General features: G+C 45.8%; 1 protein-coding gene across 1 annotated transcript in view; it reads left to right on the top strand.

Annotated features, from left to right (window-relative positions):
* Positions 1 to 19,717, top strand: part of LOC138467883 (uncharacterized) — a 232,962-nt gene that overhangs the window by 148,128 nt on the left and 65,117 nt on the right. Inside the window, exon 7 of the mRNA XM_069608181.1 lies at positions 14,117 to 14,256. Within this exon, the coding sequence (XP_069464282.1) occupies positions 14,117 to 14,256 (140 nt within the window). The remainder of the gene's footprint in view (positions 1 to 14,116; positions 14,257 to 19,717) is intronic.

Here is a 19,717-nt window from a genome sequence, read left to right on the forward strand (position 1 = left end):
AGCAGTGCTAAAACATCTATTCACCGCTGTACTTTCTCACAACCCACCACCTTTTCCAGACACTGCTCGCTAATCTATGCATAGCATGCTATCTGAGCAGATTCCACAAGCCTCAGAAGGGATACATTACTCACCGTAATTGTATTTCTGATGCTTGCATCTGCTTAGATTCACATGCTATTCATAGGCCGACATCCAGTGGTAGCGCATGTGCATGCCTGCATCCACGTATTGGGCATTTCCTTTGTCTGCAGTCATCTTGCTCACAACTTGGTGGAGGCCCTTCCTCACCGACCGCAGCACCAGTTCTGTTCATTAAAGCTACGAGTGCCTCACCAGTTTCATCAGCACAAGTACTTTGTTCATAAAGGAAGGATGTAACTGACCTGGGACCTTTTGTACCCTTTTTCACCTAATGCCTACACCCGCAGGTTCTTGTTGTTGCTGTTTTACTGCCTTCGGGTTGCTCTGTGAGCCCCTGCTTCTCTTCCTCCTGCCTTTTACTACATGTACCCGATCTCACTGTATTAATCTTTTTGGGCTTACTGTGTGGTTGCCCGCCCCGCTTGCTTCTTCTGGCATATCCCCCTCCCCCTCTGTGGACTATTTGGCCACTTTCCAACCACTGTGGCTTAACGTACTATATGCATTGGTCATCACAGTCTAAGACTCACTGAGGCCTTCACCGGAGAGGAAATCTACACACCTTTCTGGCAGCATTTGACTTTAGTTACTAATGTCCTCACCAGCTACATCTGTGCATCTGCTTCAGTTGGAAAACGGCTGACTGGCCGTGTGTCTCTGAAGAGTATGAAAAAGTGACCTTTCTGATTCTTTCTTACGCCATCTGTCTACTACTAGGCCACCTGGTGAGTTAATCGTGCCTGTGGAGCTCTCCTCTCACCCCCCTCTCTCCTTCCTTCTCTCTGCTCTCTCCCTCCATCCATGGCTCTCTCCATCCCACCTATTTACTCTTAACTGCTACTCTATCTCCTATCCTTCCTTCTTCCCTCTCGAAACCTGGAAGGAAAATGTTCAGAAAGAATCTCCTGGTCTCCAACCCAGGCCTGCCCATCGCGGACACCTATGTCAATGCTTCTTCTAGGCAGACTGTCACAGACATCCTCTTTGTCGCTCCCTCCCCAGACCACATATGGACTCCACATATGGTAATTGTCCTCTGTCCTTTCTCCTTGTCTTCCATTAATGGAGGCACCAGATCATCCTCTAGGTGTATCATGTCTATCACAATGGCACTGTCATGGCTCTCAGTCCAACCTTCTCCTTCTTGACCGGTGTCTTCCTTCTCTCATGAACTGCCTCCCGTCTCCTGCCACTCCTCCAGCTGCCACCTCCCTTCCCCTTCTCCACCTCCAATGGGCGTACTACATCTCTGTACCCCCCTCGGAAAACCTTCAAAGGTAGTAACTAGATCCACCATGCAACCCTCAACTCTCGCTCTGTAGTCAAACACGCTTCTGATATCCGTCTCCTCCTCAAAGACTTTGACCTTGATTTTCTTGCCCTCGCTGAGACTTGGTTCACTGCCAGCTCTGTCACTGCTTTTGACACACTCCTTCCTGAGGGCTACAAAATCCTCTCCAAGCCCACGCCTAACCGGTCTGAAGGTGGAGTGGCCTTGATCTTCCCTGATTGGATCCCTTGCACTATCATACCCACTCAATCCTACTCCTTCTTTAAATGCCTCGTCTGGAGTCTCGGCATCTCTCCAACCCTCTCGTTGACTCTTGCCACCATCTGCAGGACCCCTGGTCCAGTCACCCTCTTCCTCTCTGAGTGGTCTGACCTCACCTCCTCCCTTCTTGGCTCTACCTCCAAACTTTGCCTCCTTGGGCACTTCAATATTCACCTAGACTCTTCCGTGGTGGCCACTGGTCGCTTTCCAGGCTATGCACCACTCTTTCCCTCACCATCCATCCCTCAGGCCCGACACATTCTGCCGGACACACCTTGGATGCTCTCATCTCCTCTAAAATTCCTATCTCCAACCTTCTCACTAATCCTCTGTTCTGGTCTGACCAATGCTTGCATCTCCTCTGACATTCCTATATCCAACCTTCTCACTACTCCTCTCTTCTGGTCTGACCACTTCCTCCTGTCTTCTCATCTGGATCTCTTAGATCGCCCTACTATGTCTCTGCCATCACTGCCTGCCCCTTCTCTGTCATTCGACCGATGAAGCGAGTGTCAGTTGCTGCCTTTGCTACCACCTTCATTCCCCTCCCTCTCCTTGCATGGATGCCCACACTGACTCTGTCCTTGCTAATCTTCACCTTTCTATTACCAACACCCTGGATATCCTTGCCCCTGTCATGAGGATCTGCATGAAGCCTGCCTCCAAGCGTAGCACTTGGTACGACTCTCTGAAAGGAACTTGCCACCCTTCTACAGTCTCTACATCTCCACTTCCATCCCTGACCCTCTGTACCTCTGTGGCCTACCACTTCCTTTCCAAAACCCAGGACTTTCTGTCCTCGCTCTCCTCTGTCCCGCTCCCTCCTCCGTCCCCAGCTATCATGCCTTTACTAACTCCCCTCTCCCCTTCCCTACCCCCCTCCTTCTTCCCATAGCAAAGGATGAGGTCTCTAGACTAGTCCGTTCTATGAAGGTCTCCTCCAAACAGGTGATCCCTGCTCCTCTAGAACTATCAAGGACAACATTGCCTCCCTTGTGCCTTCCCTGGCAGATTTCTGTAACCACTTCTTTGTCACAGGCTCCTTCCCTCCAACCCTCAAGCACTCCCTTGTGCATCCCCTCCTTAAAAACTCCTTAAAAACTCCACTTCTGACCCTTTTTGCCATGCTATCACCCTATCTCCATTACCCCCTTCCTGAGAAAACTCCTCGAGAAGCTTGCCATCTCCCAACTGACTCAACATTCTGATTCTGTCGGCTGTTTCCACAACCATCAGTCTGGCTTCAGAGTTGCCAGAGGCATGGTACGTAGTATACTGAACACTCGTGATGACCTGCTCTCAAATCTTGACTCTAACTCTCCTTCCATTTTTATCATTCTTGATCTTTCCTCTGACTTTGGCACGATCAATCATGCCACCCTGTTAAAACAGCTCTGTGCCACCCATGGCATCACGGGTCTGGCTCTGGCTGGTTGACCTCCTTCCTCTCCAACAGACCCTCCCTGGTTCAACTGGGCCCTTTTCTCTCCCCTATCACACTCTCCACCTGTGGCATCTCCCCAAGCCGTGGCTTTTCAATATCTACCTTGCCCCCTTGGCCTGTATGATATCTTCTTTCTCCCCTCACTTTCAGTGTTGTACAGACGACACACAACTATCCTTTAAGCTTACATCTCCTTCCTCTTCTTCCGCCTCTCCTTCCTCCTCTCTCATCCCTGACTGTCTGGCTGCCATTCAGTCTTGGTGTGCTGCCAATGATCTCTGCCTGATGCCAGTAAGACTGACATCCTGCCCACCATCCCTCCCTCTGGCCGCCCTCTATGGGCCCCCTAACCTCACCCTCCTGTGAGGCAAAAAAACCTTGGTGTCATCTTTGATTCCAATCTCTCCTTCCCTCCTCACATTGTGGACCTTGCCAAGAAAGCCCACTATCAACTGCACCTCCTCAAAAGCATTCTCCCTTTCCCTATCTTCCTCCAGAAACTCAGTTATCTCCAGAGCTCTGGTTCCTTCTAGGCTTGACTACCGTAACAGCCTCTTCCTTAATTTTCCTTCTTCCTCCCTTCGCCCCCTTTAACTTATCCAGAATAGGACTGCAAGACTTATTCTTGGCCTCAAGCCCAGGGACTGCATCTCTCCAGCCCCAATTTCTCTCTGCTGGTTCCTGGTTGCTGCTAGGATCAAATTCAAGACCCTCTTTATCATCCACAAGGCTTTCTGGGGTCTGGGAGCCTGCTACATCCATCCTTCTTTCCCTAAATACCTCCCTGCTAGAGCCCTTTGGTCTGCTAGCCCCAACTCTCTGCGAATCTGTCGCTTCTCTAAGTAAATAGTGGGGGGTAAATGTCTCTCCTCTGCAGGAGCTTCACTTTGGAATAGTCTCCCTGCTCTTCTCAGGCTTGAGCCGGATCTCCTTAAGATCCGGAAGCTCCTCAAGACCTTCCTTTTCTCCTCCTCCTTCTCTTTCCCCCTCTGCTGCCAACTCCTTCCTCCTCCTCTATGACTGGCTTCCTGATTCCCTCTGAGTATTACAGGTTCCCAGACCCCCTTCCACCTAGTCCCCCCTACCTTCTTCCCTCTACTTTCCTGCTTTCCATGGCACTTACCCTCTGACCTCCTCTTAACTCCTGCATTCCCCTTCCCTGTGCTTACCTGCTTTCCATGGTGCTTGCCCTTTGCCTCCCCTTAACACCTGCAATCCCCCTTTCACCTTTCCCTCCCCTCCTTAGCACTTCATTTGGCTCAGACCTGCACTTTGTTTTACCCTTGCACTTCTTGTTCTGCACTTGCACGATCCGAATGTCACAAGGCCTAGTAGGACCGTTATTGTATCTTTCTACCTTGTTCCACCCCCCGCACTGTTTGTCTTCTGGTGCCTTGAAACCCACTTGTTGTATAGGCGCCGTACAATTATCCAATTTAAAATATAAAATATAAAATAAATAAACAATGCAGGCTCACTGGCTATTACTTCGGCACCGAACAACATCTGTGTGCCAACTGCTAACAGTTTTGATCTATTGCATTAACGACAAATAAAAGCAAACCCAAAAATGAAAGAATTAATCCTGTTCCTGGCACTTTGGATCGCTGGATAGAGCAGCCTAAAATGCAGCTGTCTGCATCGGCTCTGCAGAGACTTTGCTTATTGACTCGACTTCCTCGTCTAGTCCCTTGGAGCTTGAGATGGAGCAAAGTGTTATTGAAGGGAATTATTCGGAGGCAATGTCCAGGCCAGTGGTAGAAGTTCAGACTAATCTGTCGCAGGGAATTATTAAATCACTGTCTAATTCTGTTCCTAGGTGTAATAATAGGAGTGTTCGTTCCCAGGACAGCTCGTTTTTGAATAGCCATAATGCGCTGCAGCTATTCCGTTGCATTCCCCAGTTAGGGTCCATCACATTGAAAGATCTTAAGCTAGTTTAACTTCCTTCACTGAATAGTGTCATGAGTTGGTCTGTGGTGCATCTTATTTCACCTGTAATTGTTGAATATTTATCAACCTTTACACAAGATTTTCTGAAAATGGGCTTTGAGTTAGTGCTTCCTACAACTCATGAGTCATATGATGCGAATGATGCTGCATGGTTGAAATCTGATTTAATACATATTAAAATCATGAAGGATGATATGGGATGATCGGTACAACAAATGGCCACAACTATAGATCATTTTCGGGTATCTGATATTGCTGCAACTAACTGGGATTGGCTCCCGGGGGCTCTGCTGCTCAAGGAAGACCGAACTACAGAGAGGCCAGGGATAACTTGTTTACTTTTATATCCTGGAATATTCGAGGATTTCACTCTTTTGGAGGCAATCCAAATGCTTTGAGTATTTTGACCGGGGCTGACTTTTTTTGCCCTATGAGAAACTTGGTTCACTCATGATTTATGCCTTGATGGTTTCACTATTATACAGAGGCATGCGTGACGTCCCTATTTTTTTCCCAAGGAACCACTACTCCCGTACTTAAAACCAACATGACCTAAAATCTTTGCCCCCTTTTCCACCGTTGGATATGCATATGCCACTCCAGCTGACCTAATCAGAAATAACTACCCCCACCACCTCGTCATTGGTACTGCAACAAGGAGGCCCTACAGGGAGGTATTGGAAAAGCATCAGCAATGGTCTAGTGGGTATTGATGGGTAGGAGACACTCTGACCATAAAGGAGGATTAGAGGGTAAAAAGTGTTGTTGTTGTCGGAGTAGCAGTGGGAGTAGCAGGAGTCGTGGAGGGAGAAGTAGTAGTAGCAGTAGTAGAAGTGGGAGCAGACGTCATAGTGGCAGAATAAAGAATTAAGTACACTGGAGTGGTGAAAGTAGCAAACTTGAAGGAAAGTGCTGCATGGGTAAAAGACCTAACATTTCCCCCAAATAGACAGACCAGCAGGGAGCTGCTGTCAGAGCCCGAGAAACGGCAGAAACAAGGGCTTTAGGCAGTGGTGCCTCTGGCGTCTTTTTAAACTACCCCAGGTGCGCACAGAAGGTGTACATGAGACCAGGAGCAAGGCTCTCTCTAAGCAGTGATGCTGCGGGGGCGAGGCGACTCCGCTACCTCGCTTGGTAGCCTGCAAGATCCCCAGTAGGGGATTCGGGGGCTTTGAGATATGGCCTGGTGATGCCTGGGTATGCTCCACTGGACAGGCACAGTGAGGTGTGCCGACCGCAAGAGAAACAGCCGAGGACTCTGTGGAGACCAACGGAGACTCACGCCCTGTGCCAGCCCGAAGCATGGCTGTCACTGAAGCCGCGAGCAGCACTGGAACTCAGGAAGCATCCAAAGGCGAGTCAGGTCACTAACCATAATACAAATGCGAAGACCTGCATTGGAACGAGGAAGACGTCAATCACCTGAAACCCCAACCCCACATCAACAGACAACCAAGGCGACTCTAACTGGAAAGTGAGAAAGCAGATGAAACTTGACCTGGGCTGCGGCGCTGAGTAACAGGTACGTGCCAGTAGGAAAAGGGCTCCAGGAACATGGGAAGGGGTAGTGGGGCTGCATAAACTTGATTAAACGTGGTGCCAATGAGAGCCCCAGCAGAGCGGAGACCAGCAAGAAGGGAGATAAATGCAGTGAAGCCTCCCCTTGCTAATGAGGAAGTGTGCAACTTAAAAAGCACAAACCAGTCCTGGGAAGAAGGAAAACAGCAGCAGTTAAGGGACGGAATGGACTATGATGGGTAAAGTAAACACCATCAAGTCCACTATTCTTCTTCACCCCAGTGGGGCTGGGAAATTGCAGTTGGCAAAGCTTGGTAGAGAACACTTAGGGAAAGCCACTTGCACTCCCAACATTGTTCACGCATAACAAGACGGTGGATCAAGTTACACAGAGCAAAGGCCTGCATCCATAGCAGACCCATACGAGTAAGCATAAAGTAACTAGTATAAACATTAGTCGGAATGAACCATGTGTGACACTAAAAGAAGCCAAGACCAGGGGAAGTGGATTGTCCCCTTGGCACTGAATACAACACAATTAAGTCCAGGCAAGGGGATTGTTCCCCTGGCCCAGAAGACCAAGGAAGAGGATTGTCCCCTTGGCACTTGGTGGACATCTTTAGCCAACCACTAAGAAAGAAGAGCACTTCCTTGCACCTAGGATACAGGCATCACTGAGCCAAATAAGCAGTTGAGGTATCATCACTAGAAGAAAGGCTGCAGGAAGGCAGTCAGCATATTATTTCCTCCCCTAATAGTAGTTTTGGTAGGATTAGAGTGTGAGGGTCAGATTAGAGTATTGACACAGGTCGGTGAACATTATTTTGGACATCCTGGTGATGAAGGGTCCACTAGTTCGTTTTGTTGAGGCAGGGAAATGCCTCATAGATTTGGGGGTCACTGAGGTGTTTCCCCCTCCCTTTATTATTTAAATAAAAGCATTTGCGACTAACCAAACACTGTGTCTGACTCCTTAACTCTGGTACCCCACACATGCTATAAAAAAAGTAGCTAGGTAGACCCTCAGGGGTCCTTATCGTTGGTGTCTAACCCAGTTTTTCTCTTGTTGAATTTTTACCACCTCTAAGCAGTTCCATTGTCTTGACTATCTCTGATGCTCAGTCACCTTTGAAAATACTTAATATTAATGTATATGATCCGCCGGTAGGTCTTCAAAGGACTTCAATCTTGAACATGTGGATCGCATTCACTCAGAATGGCTTCGGGAACATCTGTGGTTACAACTTATTGTCTTGGGTGGTTTGAATTCTCATTGTTTTTCTATCAGAGTGTAAAGAAAGACATGACTCAAAACGCGTATGATCAAAAGTAATCCAACAGCCAAATATCCCCTGCACTGGGAAAACAAAGTTTATTACATGCAAAAAGGTCTCAGACGGTCCTGTAGAACCAAAGTGACATGGAGCCCGTCACGCCCCAAGAAGTTATAGGTTATATAGTGAACAACTGTATATTAGCATACAGGGATCACAATTCAGATTGGATAAAAAGGAGCTAAAAGCAGCTCCTGGGTATCTGGCATTTGCAAGTGAGCAGGAGCTACCCCTTGGGATGGAGGAGCTTGACATAGCATTTTGGTAATCTAACCCTAGGGAGCCAAACGTAGCTCCTGTTTGCTGTTGGTGTCAAGCTAAGCAGGCTCTACTAGGATACAAGCAGGAGCTAAATAGCTCCCCTCAATTTCGAACCCTGAGCATACATAGGTTACAATGTCATCCCAAAACCCTCATTGGCTACAACCTATAGAACATGCTTCTGCCCCCCTACATTCCATTGGCGATTGGTCACACCTCATCTGAACCCATTCCCTTATCCACATGGCCCACTACATCATCACTATCAAATCCAGGTACATGATTGGGCGACAAGTACACCGCTCCACTAATAAATTGTGACCGTCGCGTGATGTGCACCCCTCCGAACCAGACACGTTCAAAGTAAGACTGGCGAAGCCAACTCTGCTTTGATAAGACAATAGGCCTTCTCATTATACCAGAGGCCGCGGTGCACACAAGCTCAGCAAGTATTGTATGTGGTGTATGTAGAGACACGCTGCCCAGGGCTTGGAACGGCTGCCAGCCATGTCCACTGAGTTTTGCCAGTAGGTTCTGTGTGCTGTGGCAAAGCCAGATATCTGACTGTGTCCCAAGACCCGGTGTTGACTCTGCGGCCCGGGAAAGCCAGTACACCTCGAGCTACCTGGAAGTGGTGTAGGGTGGGGCCAAAGAGCAACTGGAGAGGCTGTCCAGCAGAGTCCATCAGCACCAAGTGGGGAGATTGCCAGAGACCAGAGGCTGCAGTAGGGAGCCTAAGGATGAGCCTAGGACTTGCTTGCAGAAAAGTGTTCAGTCAACTGGTTAGGACGATCCACCCAGCTTGGGCTCAATCTGAGGTGGGATCCTAGGAGCTGGACCATGTGGGTCCCCAGAAGGAACACTGCTTGCCTGTGGAGAGAATGGCACCATATCCCTTAATGAATTAGTGAGGAGGGTACCCTATCCCTTTCTAGTAAAAGGCGCCACTATAACCCCAGATCAGGAAGACTTGAACCAGGCACTATCCTCCTGTATGGATTACAAACAGTAACGTGGGTGGTATATTCCTGTGACCGAGATTGCACCAAGTAGTGGCTCAGCACTGTATCCCCGAGGCCGTGTTTAGTGACCCTGTGGAAGTCCAGTTTTCCCCAGGAGGCAGAGAAGCCTGATGTTATATAATTTGATGCATTTCTGGCACTGGCCATTCAGAGTTTTCGCGGAGAGTAATTCCTGTCTGTATTTCAGATATAGCCCTAACTCCTAGAGGCATTTATCCCAACCAATCCTTGTGTAACAATAAAAAGTATTTGAACCTTCATTATGTGTGCCACGTCGGTCAATCCAACGTAGTAAATGGGGCATTGACTAACATTAAGTCACTACGCCAGCCTCCAGCATCTCTGTAGCTTCCCTGATAAGCCATTGCGTCACACTTCACTGGTGGGGTGGCTCATTTACAGTTTCCCTGTCACTTGTTACTTCTGGTTCTGCTCTGCCCCTACTTTCTGTTGTGAACCCTGAAAGCCTGCACAACTCTGTTCTCCTGCCTAGCTCACCTCCTGATACTGCCCTGCCCTCCTGTTACTCCCTGAACCTGGTTCCCATATTTGTTCACTTTCCTGCTGGTCTTGGATTCCTAGTTGCTGACGCTTTTCACAAGCACCCAATTCCCACCTCTGTGAAGTGTCCCAGTTCCCTGGGTGCCTTGCACGCTACCCACTTTATAGTTGTAGAATTTAGGCCGATCAAGGTTTCGGGTGTGCATTAGGTAAGTAAGATGTATCCAAGTCCACATATGGACCACTTGCTGTTGGTGCTATCAAAATATCCACACAGCATAGACAGAAGACGGGACGCCGGAAGTACAGTTCACCTGTTTCATTTATGCAAAGAAAAAATGAATACAAGGGGGGGCAAATCAACAGAACAGAAGAAAACCCAAAAGCAAGTCTCATACACTGCACGTGATAACATCTCTAACTTCCAATGGTGTTGCTAGTTTCCGAGGGGTTCTGAAGCCTTTCTTTTGTCATCATTCGACAAAATAAAAAAAAAAAACCTCTCCATTCATGCGATTGTCTCCTTAGCCAGCTGCTGGTATAGCTGTGGTGTCTCCATCAGTGGGCCCAGAAGTTATCCCACCTCTTATCCCTAGCCCCTCACCTTAGCGCTGGGACCCCCACTTCCTCAGGCCTCTGTGACCCACCCACCGTCACCTTGACTACTACTCCTCTGTTTTCCTTACCAAGTCTCATTCCTCCTCTTACCTCTACAGCCTCCTTGGGCCTTCCTGTTTTTTGCTGGCTAAGGTGCTGCCTTCCTTATTATTCACAGCTGTTACTACTTCTGCTCTTACCTCTTCAGTTTGTACCGCCTTGTACTCTATGGTTATTCCCTCGTTGTCTGCTAATACCTCCTCGTCCTATGGTTACCACCTCCTATGTTCCCATCTTCTCCCCTGCCACTACAACCTTCTTCCCTTCCTCCTCGGCCTTGCCCCCCTTTCCTCTCCATCCCCTTATTAATGCCCCTTATATCATTCTCAAACCACTTGGTACAACCTTCATCATCAACCCACCATGACAGACTGAGGCTCTACTTTATATAGTGCTCTCCCTGGACTGGGCTCTTCATGAGTGGTAGCATCTTGTCTGGTAATTGGGATAGGACTGGGATTTGCTCCTGGCCCTGATGCACATGGCCTCACTCTTAAGGGTAGGGTCCGGAATAAGCTTCCATCTAGCATGGCTGCCGTCTTGGATTTCACGTCTTCCTCCTGCTACTCTGCGGTGCTGCCTGTGCAGGACCCGGCTATTCTGTCCCCACAGCCTGTGAATTTCAAACTGAAAGAGTCCATGGTAAGCTTTTTGAATCCCCTGAATTGGCAGAGGATGTTAGTTCATCGAGAATTGGCTACATTGGGCCTCATTACAACCCTGGCGTTAAGGGGTTAACAGCGCCGTAAAAGGCTGCGGCGCCGTTAAACCCTTACGCCGGATTCACACTTTAACGCCTGCTTTTTGCAGGCGTTAAAGTCCAACCCGCTAAGGGACCTTGGTGCTAATTACGGCACCGTAATTTACAGTGCCGTAATTAGCGCCTTCCCCATTCCCATTGAGCCCTATGGGCCAAAAATGGGAATGGGGAAGGGGCCATGGTGAATGGGGATTTACCGCCCCGCCAACCTTGGAATGGGGCGGTAAATCCGCCATCCACCAATGGCGGAATCCGGCATGGACCATGGTGCTAATAGCACCATGGTCCAACGCCAGGGTTGTAATGAGGCCCATTGTCTCTGTGGAGTGGGAACGCTCCGTCGGGAGACAATGAACTTGCAAGTTTGTATCATACACGGGAAGTCCCGCTGCCGTTGAACCAGGAGTTTGCATTTTGCAAAATTTCAGCCTGAAGCTTGAAATTAAATTGTTTGTGTAAATTTAATTGACTTTAGGTGGCACAAATCATTTATGTTCCTTTGCTGTGGTTTTGGGGTGGCTTAGTGAGTTGGGGCAGAGGCTGCATTTGAGATAGTTACGCTACTGTTCCCTTCCACAAGCCCGGGATCCAGGGCAGATGACCAGAGTTTCTCTGCATACCCTGGCCCAATCATCCACTGGATCTGGGAGGCGCCTGGCCTGCTGAGTCCCATACTTGGCAGTCCCCAAAGAAAGGCTGAAACCCATTTCCGGGGTTGCTGTCTGTCAGGCATTTCATTCTGTACAACTTCATGGGTGCGATGAGACGGATACACATATGGATATACGTATCTGTTATTTATTTATTTAAGGAGGAAGTAAAGAGGAAAGTCTCAAGGAGATTTCAGAATTTAAGAAAATCCTGCTCAAGACGCAAAGGGAGGGGAAGGCTGTTCCATAAGAGGGAGCCAACTGAGGAAAGCAATTGACCCCAGCACTCTGTTTAGCGAAACGCTTTACACACAAAGAGTTGGTGCCAGAGGAACGCAGAGGTCTAGACTGAGAATATTTAGTAAGAGAGAGTTGTAGATAGTGTGGTCCTCGGCCCCAGATAGCTTTGTGGATGATACAGAAGGATTTTAATTTAATCCGTGAAGCAACCAGGAGCCAGTGAAGACTTTTTAGGGCAGGAGAGATGCGGTCCCAGGGCTCGAGCCCAAGGATAGCCTTGAGTCCTTATTCTGGATTAGCCGGAGGAGTCACAGATTGGCAGAAGGTAGATTCAGGAGGAGGCTATTGCAATAGTCAAGCCTAGAGAGAACCAAGGCTCGGGTAACATTGAGCTTCTGGGGGAAGGTGAGAAAAGATAGAACTCCTTTCAAGAAGGAAGAGCTGAAAGTGGGACTTCTTGGCAATGTCTGGAGTGTGAGAGAGGAGTCGAAGATGACTCCAAGGTTTCTGGCCTCAGAAGAAGAAGGGGGTGACCCCATGGAGGAAGACCAGAGAGAAGGGAAGAAGGTGGCAGCAGGGATCCCAGTGGGAAGGAATTTAAGGTGCAGAAAGCTAAAACATGATGCAGGGCCATTGAAGGAGCTTCCAGCCTATATCTTGAACAAACTATTTTAGATTTTGCGCATTCTTATTAGAGGATTTCTCCCACTGATGACACATTATAATGACTAGTATTATCAGACTTAAATGCTCAGCCTGAGTGATGCTCTCTTTACCTAGAGAAGCAGCCGCACCTCACTGATGATTCCCAAGGAAGCAGATACTTGCCTGGCAGTTCATTCAGCACGGGGGGGGGGGGGGTGTGGGGGGGGGGGGGGGGGGGGGGGGGGTGTGTGTGTGTGTGTGTGTGTGTGTGTGTGTGTGTGTGTGTGTGTGTGTGTGTGTGTGTGTGTGTGTGTGTGTGTGTGTGTGTGTGTGTGTGTGTGTGTGTGTGTGTGTGTGTGTGTGTGTGTGTGTGTGTGTGTGTGTGTGTGTGTGTGTGTGTGTGTGTGTGTGTGTGTGTGTGTGTGTGTGTGTGTGTGTGTGTGTGTGTGTGTGTGTGTGTGTGTGTGTGTGTGTGTGTGTGTGCGTGTGTTCGTGTGTTCGCGTGTTCGTGTTCGTGTTCTACTGGTATGACAGCATGCTAGTATCGTGAGTGGGTTACCAGTTATAGGACAAGATATTTTAGCTTTTGTAGGATCTTAGAAGAGAATTTCTCTCACATTATTGGTTAATGTTAATTAAATTAGCATGCGTCGGAACTGACCTCATAAATTCTTAACAAAACCATAGTTCACTAGCTGTACCCGGAGTATCAAACACCAATCTAGCGTGCTCTATTTTTCTCTCACTCTCCCTGTCGCTCTCTCTTTCCGCCCTCTCTCTTTCCCCACTGTAAAGACTTTGCTCCAGGAAAATGTCTGTTTATAGGGCTGCCATATTTTGTGCACAGCATTTTTTAACCAAAGACAGACATCTCCCAAGGATGCAGACAACGGCATAAATGTTTCATCCTTGTTAGGGATTCTATAACATGCAATCGTTTTATTGTCACTCTTCGCACCTCTAGTCTGGTACACTATACCGCTTGACCAAATTAGTGCAAAAGAAATTGAAGAACATGCTTATGTAACTAGGACTGCTCTATCTCATGAAAGCAAAATAAAGTAAGATACATCAATAAACATTTTGAGACCTGGCTACCCCATTGTTTATGATTTTTCCTATCCAGAACTTAATGTCAATGCCATATGTTTCAGGGGTGTCAGTTTAAAAACTGCAACTAGGTGTTTATTTTCCATGTGGCTAATGTATTTGGTGTCCTAATACCAGTACTCAGTCTCCATTCATATTGCACATATGTAGATAATTGTAAAATCTATGGTCCGCAGGTTTATAGTGTGTTAAGCAGTGATCATTACAATATACCAGTCATTTTTGATTTTTGTTTGCCAAAAGAAACCTTTTGTGTTTTTGTATCTCTTTAATTATTGCAGTATTTTATTGTAAGCTTTTTCATTTGTAATTGTTTTCTATGTAGGTTTATTCTGGAAAACTTCGTTTTTGATGACTATGTGCGTTACACCATGACAATATATCCAGTGGTCATTGTCTCATTGTCTGGAGCTATTAACAAGAACTACGTACCTTCATCTCCATCACGCAACAACATTTACTTAGGTAAGAGGCATTCTTGTTTATCATTAGTTATCATGCCGATCTTTGGGATAGGGTAGGAATAATCAGTGGTGGAAATCCTAATCAAACTGGCCACACTTTTAAGCTTGACCCAGTCAACCAGCTGTTTGCTATCATCCACTCAAGTCTTAAGAGTTGTTGTTGGTTGTTTAATTTGCTTGTCTTCTCTACCAGCCTTCAGCATGGATCACCACCTTGATGGCACATTGAATGGCAGGCAAGTTGAGTGGTAATAACTTTGCTTTGGATGCTTGGAACTTTAGGTTATTACATGGCTGAGAATATAAAGTAACTGAAGGGGAGCCTAGTTGGACCTATTTGGGAATAACTCAAGTTGGGGCTCAAATTTGAACAATGTTCAAACTGGATCTTCTCAAGATTTGCAATAGGTCAAAAGCACGTAGATTAGAGTGTGTAATTAGCAGTTGCCTGGAGAATATGCATCTCAAGTTGAAATCATGTATTTGTGAGTAATGTCTTTCCAACTCCACTTAATTAAGCAATATGCCCCGAGCGGCGGGGGCATTACCGACTCAGGCAATGCCCCGGGCCCATAGTTATAGGCCCCGAGCGAAGCGAGGGCCTTAACAAAGGTCCCGGGCCATTGCCAGAGTCGGTAATGCCCCCACCGCGCAGGGCCATCTGAAGCACTTTTGGGGCCCTGGGCACGGACATCTTTGGGACCCCCCTCCACCAAACCAAAGGAATTAAGGGATCAAGAATGCTGGTCGCACCCCCCGCCCGCCACCCATCGCGCTGACAACCTATAGGTTGATATGCTGTCTCGCAGCATAATAAGCATGTTTACTTCCTTTAAGTCCCCGTACCCTCTTTATTCTTGCTCTAATCAGCATTATAAACAAATAGCATTTGAAGACCACCATTAGCAGTCTACAAAGTGGTTACTGTTCTAGTACATACAGGATAATTTGTATCAGTAACATCCAGGAAGGTATGCAGCCTGTAGTATTAATGCAGGACCGTGTTTAAAAGGTAACTGTAACCCATAATAGACAGAGAACTCACATTAGCTGCCTCACAGAATGCAAAAGTGCTCATGCATGGATAGAGTAGACCAATAGGAAGGAAGGAGAAAGCTACACATACTGTAGCATGGATAGTGGATGCAGATTAGAAGCTACCAGCAGGTGTCTTTATACAGACAGACTGAGATTAGAAGTGGGATATGGTTTTCAAATAGGGTTGCCATTAAATATCAAAGGAACAAATGCCTGCGGTGTGCGATATAAATATGCTCACTATTAAAGTCAGAGCAACTCTATAGCCAGTGAAACCATGAATAATTATTTTATGAAGATCATACCATGAGAAGGAAATCACTCTGAAGGGCTGACCATTTTGAAAGGTTTAGGGACTGGCAATATTGGGAGGTTAGGCAATACAAGATTAAATGAGATGCCCAGGATCACACATTGGTTAAGGTTTGAAGGGGTGAAGCTGGAATTTGTGCCAACTCTGTAATTTCTGCATTTCATCACTTTCTTTTCTAGTTCTTACCATGAACTAAAACAATCACATTTTATAAAAAACGGACTTGGAAAGTACACAAATCACATTACCAAACATGACAATTTTAAACAAAATATTATAGAAGGGTGTTATGCAAAATGGCAATGGTTCTAGCTTCATTCTCTCCATCAAGGGAAGTATATAAGTACCAGCATACCAATTGATGTATTTAATCTGGGTTTGTCTTTTGTATTTTAAAGCTTTAAATACTTTCAAAACAATGGCTTCTGACATTTTCATTTTTTTTAAAGTGCATAAAAACCTTTGACACAAAAAACGGTTTGCTTTTTGGTAAAATTCAAACCCACAGACCTTAAAATATGCTTGCCTGAGGCCTGCAACATCTGGTCTGCTCACTTCTGTCTACCAACCCTTCCACCCAAATCATAGCTCTCAACCATTTATGTCGCAAAAGCGGGTGAAACCACCCGATTTTACTTTTGGCGGGTGAGAGGCCCATTGAAATGAATGGGCGTGCATGAGGTTTGGCGGGTGAGTCCGCTGTTTACAAGGCGGGTGACACCCGCCAAAAGCGTGTGAGTTGGGAGCTATGCCCAAATGGCCTACATAAGAAGAAAGATCAAGTAATGGGATAAACAATAACAGCAGCATGCAAGAAGGCAAACCTCACAGAAGACAGCACAGTAATAGAAGATATATTAAATGATTTGACCAGGATCACTGTATCATCTGCTGGCAAATTCAGGATACAAGCATGAACACTTCTTGAATTTGGATTCGTATTCACCTCTTGGACTAACAGTTTATGCCATCGTTGGAGCCGATTGCCTAAGTTTTACAACACCCCATCTGAACAAAGCAATTTCTTGAACTGTTAGGGTTTTTATAGCAACCCCTATCTGGTGCAAGTACATTGCTGATAATAGCAGATGTTGTTCTGCAAAACCAAGTACATATGCAGGCAGGTTTATAAACTTCAGACATAGGAAAGGCTCAGCCAGCCTTGCTGGGATGTGATATTCTAATTTTGCATAAGAACGCATATCTCAACAATGGGTGCTTCACACACCGAGCTAACTTCTGAACCATTGTGGCACTTAATTTATCAATATGCATTTCACTGTTGCCTATTGCACATGCAACGTAATTCCCACAGGAAGGAAAAAATGCTACAGAGTTGTGCCGTAAGGAACACACAAACTATGTATACCATGGTGAACACAGACAGCAATGCATCATGAAATTGACCGAGGCAGAATGTTCTTGTCGAAACAGAAAGGCATGGGTTTAGAGCCTCAGCAGCACCCCATAAAATATCCTAAAGTGTGCTATATAATACTGGTGAGCAATGGAATCTTACTTCTTCAGATCAGGCAGCCTTGTGGGGTCCCCTCCAAGGTGGGGGCCCTGGGCAAGTGCCCCTTTTGACCTCCCATAAAAACGTCCCTGCTGCCGCGAGGGGCATATAGCTATTAGTACCTCAGCCCGCAAAAACTGCGTGAGCGGGGCACTAAAATGCCTGATATGCCGGTAATACTGGCCGTTTAAGAGGTCAGCTGCCGGTGGTAAATCCCTATTCCATGGAGTCCCAGAGGACTCCATGGAGGGGTTTGCCAGTATTACCAGCAATGGTATTACCATGCTGGTAATAGCAAATGTTTTTTGTTGGTATGGGTTGGATTTACCTCCAATTTTGAGATTCGGTCTTTTCTAACTCAGTCTTTTTGGTTGTTTCCATGTGTTCTGGGTGATTACTCTTAGCATGGAGGATGCTATTGCCCGCTGAAGGTTTTTGATAGAGCCTTGTCTATATTGTATTGTTTTTCACATACAGCTCTAGGTCCAAGAAACTATCACTACTGTGGCTCATCGTCAATTTGATGTTATTATTATTGGTGTTCAGATATTTGATATATTGGAGCAGGGATTGCTTGTCTCCATCCCAAATCAGTGAAATGTCATCTATGAACTGCCCCCAATAGCCAATATTCTTGGGTTCAGTGAATGCCGGGTGTGACCATGCATGTTCTATTTCACAATGATTCATGAAATGATTTGCATAGCGTATTTTTATTTTATTTTTATTTTTTCAAACAAAAAATTGTGCCCCAGAACAGGGCAAAACCAGCGGGCTGCACTCCCAAGAGCAGCTGAGTGAAGGAAATCCAATCTCAGCAAAATGAAAGGCTTGACAGCAGGATCAGGCAGCACAAAATCTTCATTATTAATCCAAAGTGCATAAGAAAGGGGGAAACCTGAAGTAACAGAACAACGCGTTTCGCAGTGCTCCAACCGCTTGTTCACGTAGGTAGGGGAAACACAGACAAAGGACTCCTTAAAACGTTATACAAACTCTATGGTAGCAGTACATAGAACGTCTCTGTGCACGAGTCAATACAATGTATTGGACACTAGGCGGCCATGTTGTAGCATATCAAAGGCAACACATTCTTTTATGTACAATAAAATAAAGTACACACCTTGATCATCTGAACATTAAGTAACGGCTTCAATTGAAAATGCTGCCGCCAGTGCCACGAAAATCATGAAAGTGGGAACTGCAGAAGAGACGGCGTATAGTGCGAGAAAAAATAGCTATGGGGGGTAACTATACGGTAAAATCACAGCTGAGTAAGAAAGACAGAGTATGTCAAATGAAGAGCTCCCACTGTGGGTGCAAAGTACGGGGGCAAGACGGACCGTACCATGCCTCTAAACAGTATAAAATATCAAATATAAATAAAAAAAGAGGCGTAGTCAGAAAATGCCCACCATACAGAAGAATGTTAAATCTGCGCAAAAAATCTGCACGCACACTGTTATATAGCCATCTCTTCAAATCAGTCCCACAGTCTGAGTTTCATACGTGTCAGATTACCATGGGGAATGTACGCATTCCCCATGGTAATCTGTAGTCTCAAAGTACTTAAACACATCATTGTCATCGTACATGTACAAAGGTAGAAATGGGAAAAATTAAGCAAATGTTGCAGTATATGAGCAATATAAAGTGCATAGTGCATTAGCAGCCAAAAAAGTGCAAAGTGCATAGCAGCAAGGAAAAGGAAAAGAAGGGGAAGGGAAAATAGTAACAGGGATGAAAGTTGAAATCTCTACAGCAGTAATAATGTGCACAGTGCTCTATGTCCATTGATGCACTGATGTATACCTTAATTTACTGGTAATAAAAAACATAAAACCATACACATAGTTAACAGATATAAATCAAAAGATCATTAGATATTTAAAATGACATGGTATCTCAAATGTTTAAAAATAACCCTGCTCTCTATGAAAGAATACATGGTACAAAAACCATGCTTACATGGACAGCTGGAGAGTAGTCAACAAATACATCCTCAATAAAGTGCAAAGTGCTTTAACCGTAAAATACCCAATTTTAAAGGCAAACTAACTTCCTTAGAAACCTTCTCCTGCAAAAAGGTGGTACACATGGGCTTGATCGTCCCAGTTAAAATCTTAAGTCATAATAGACCTAATGAAAAAAGTATCATACCAGAGTAACCTTTGCAATGTAAATATCTACATAACAAGAGATATAAAATAACCTCCTGTAATCCAAAAAGAGAGGTAAAAGGCGAGTCAAAATAAAGGGCAGAGTAAAAACGGATAAGGAATCCAACATACTGTGTAAAAATATCCATCACAGTGATCAATGTTAAAAGCTCCCCCTACTACTAAACATGTTAAAAACAAAATTGTGCAAGTTAGGCTACACAATATCATGAAAAAACAGCCTGAAACATACGTCAAGACATAAGGGAATATACATGGTGGCTAAAATTAGAAGAAAATACTGTTAGACATTGGTAGATATTAGAAGGGTCATACAAAAACATAGAAGGTACCTGAAATACAAAAGTAAATACATCAAAGATAAAAAACAACAATATATTATTAGGTTCCTAAAAACATATATAATTCTTCATCA

The sequence above is a fragment of the Ambystoma mexicanum genome, chromosome 4q (genome assembly GCF_040938575.1).
Source record: "Ambystoma mexicanum isolate Mex_15411 chromosome 4q, UKY_AmexF1_1, whole genome shotgun sequence".
Classification (NCBI taxonomy): domain Eukaryota; kingdom Metazoa; phylum Chordata; class Amphibia; order Caudata; family Ambystomatidae; genus Ambystoma; species Ambystoma mexicanum.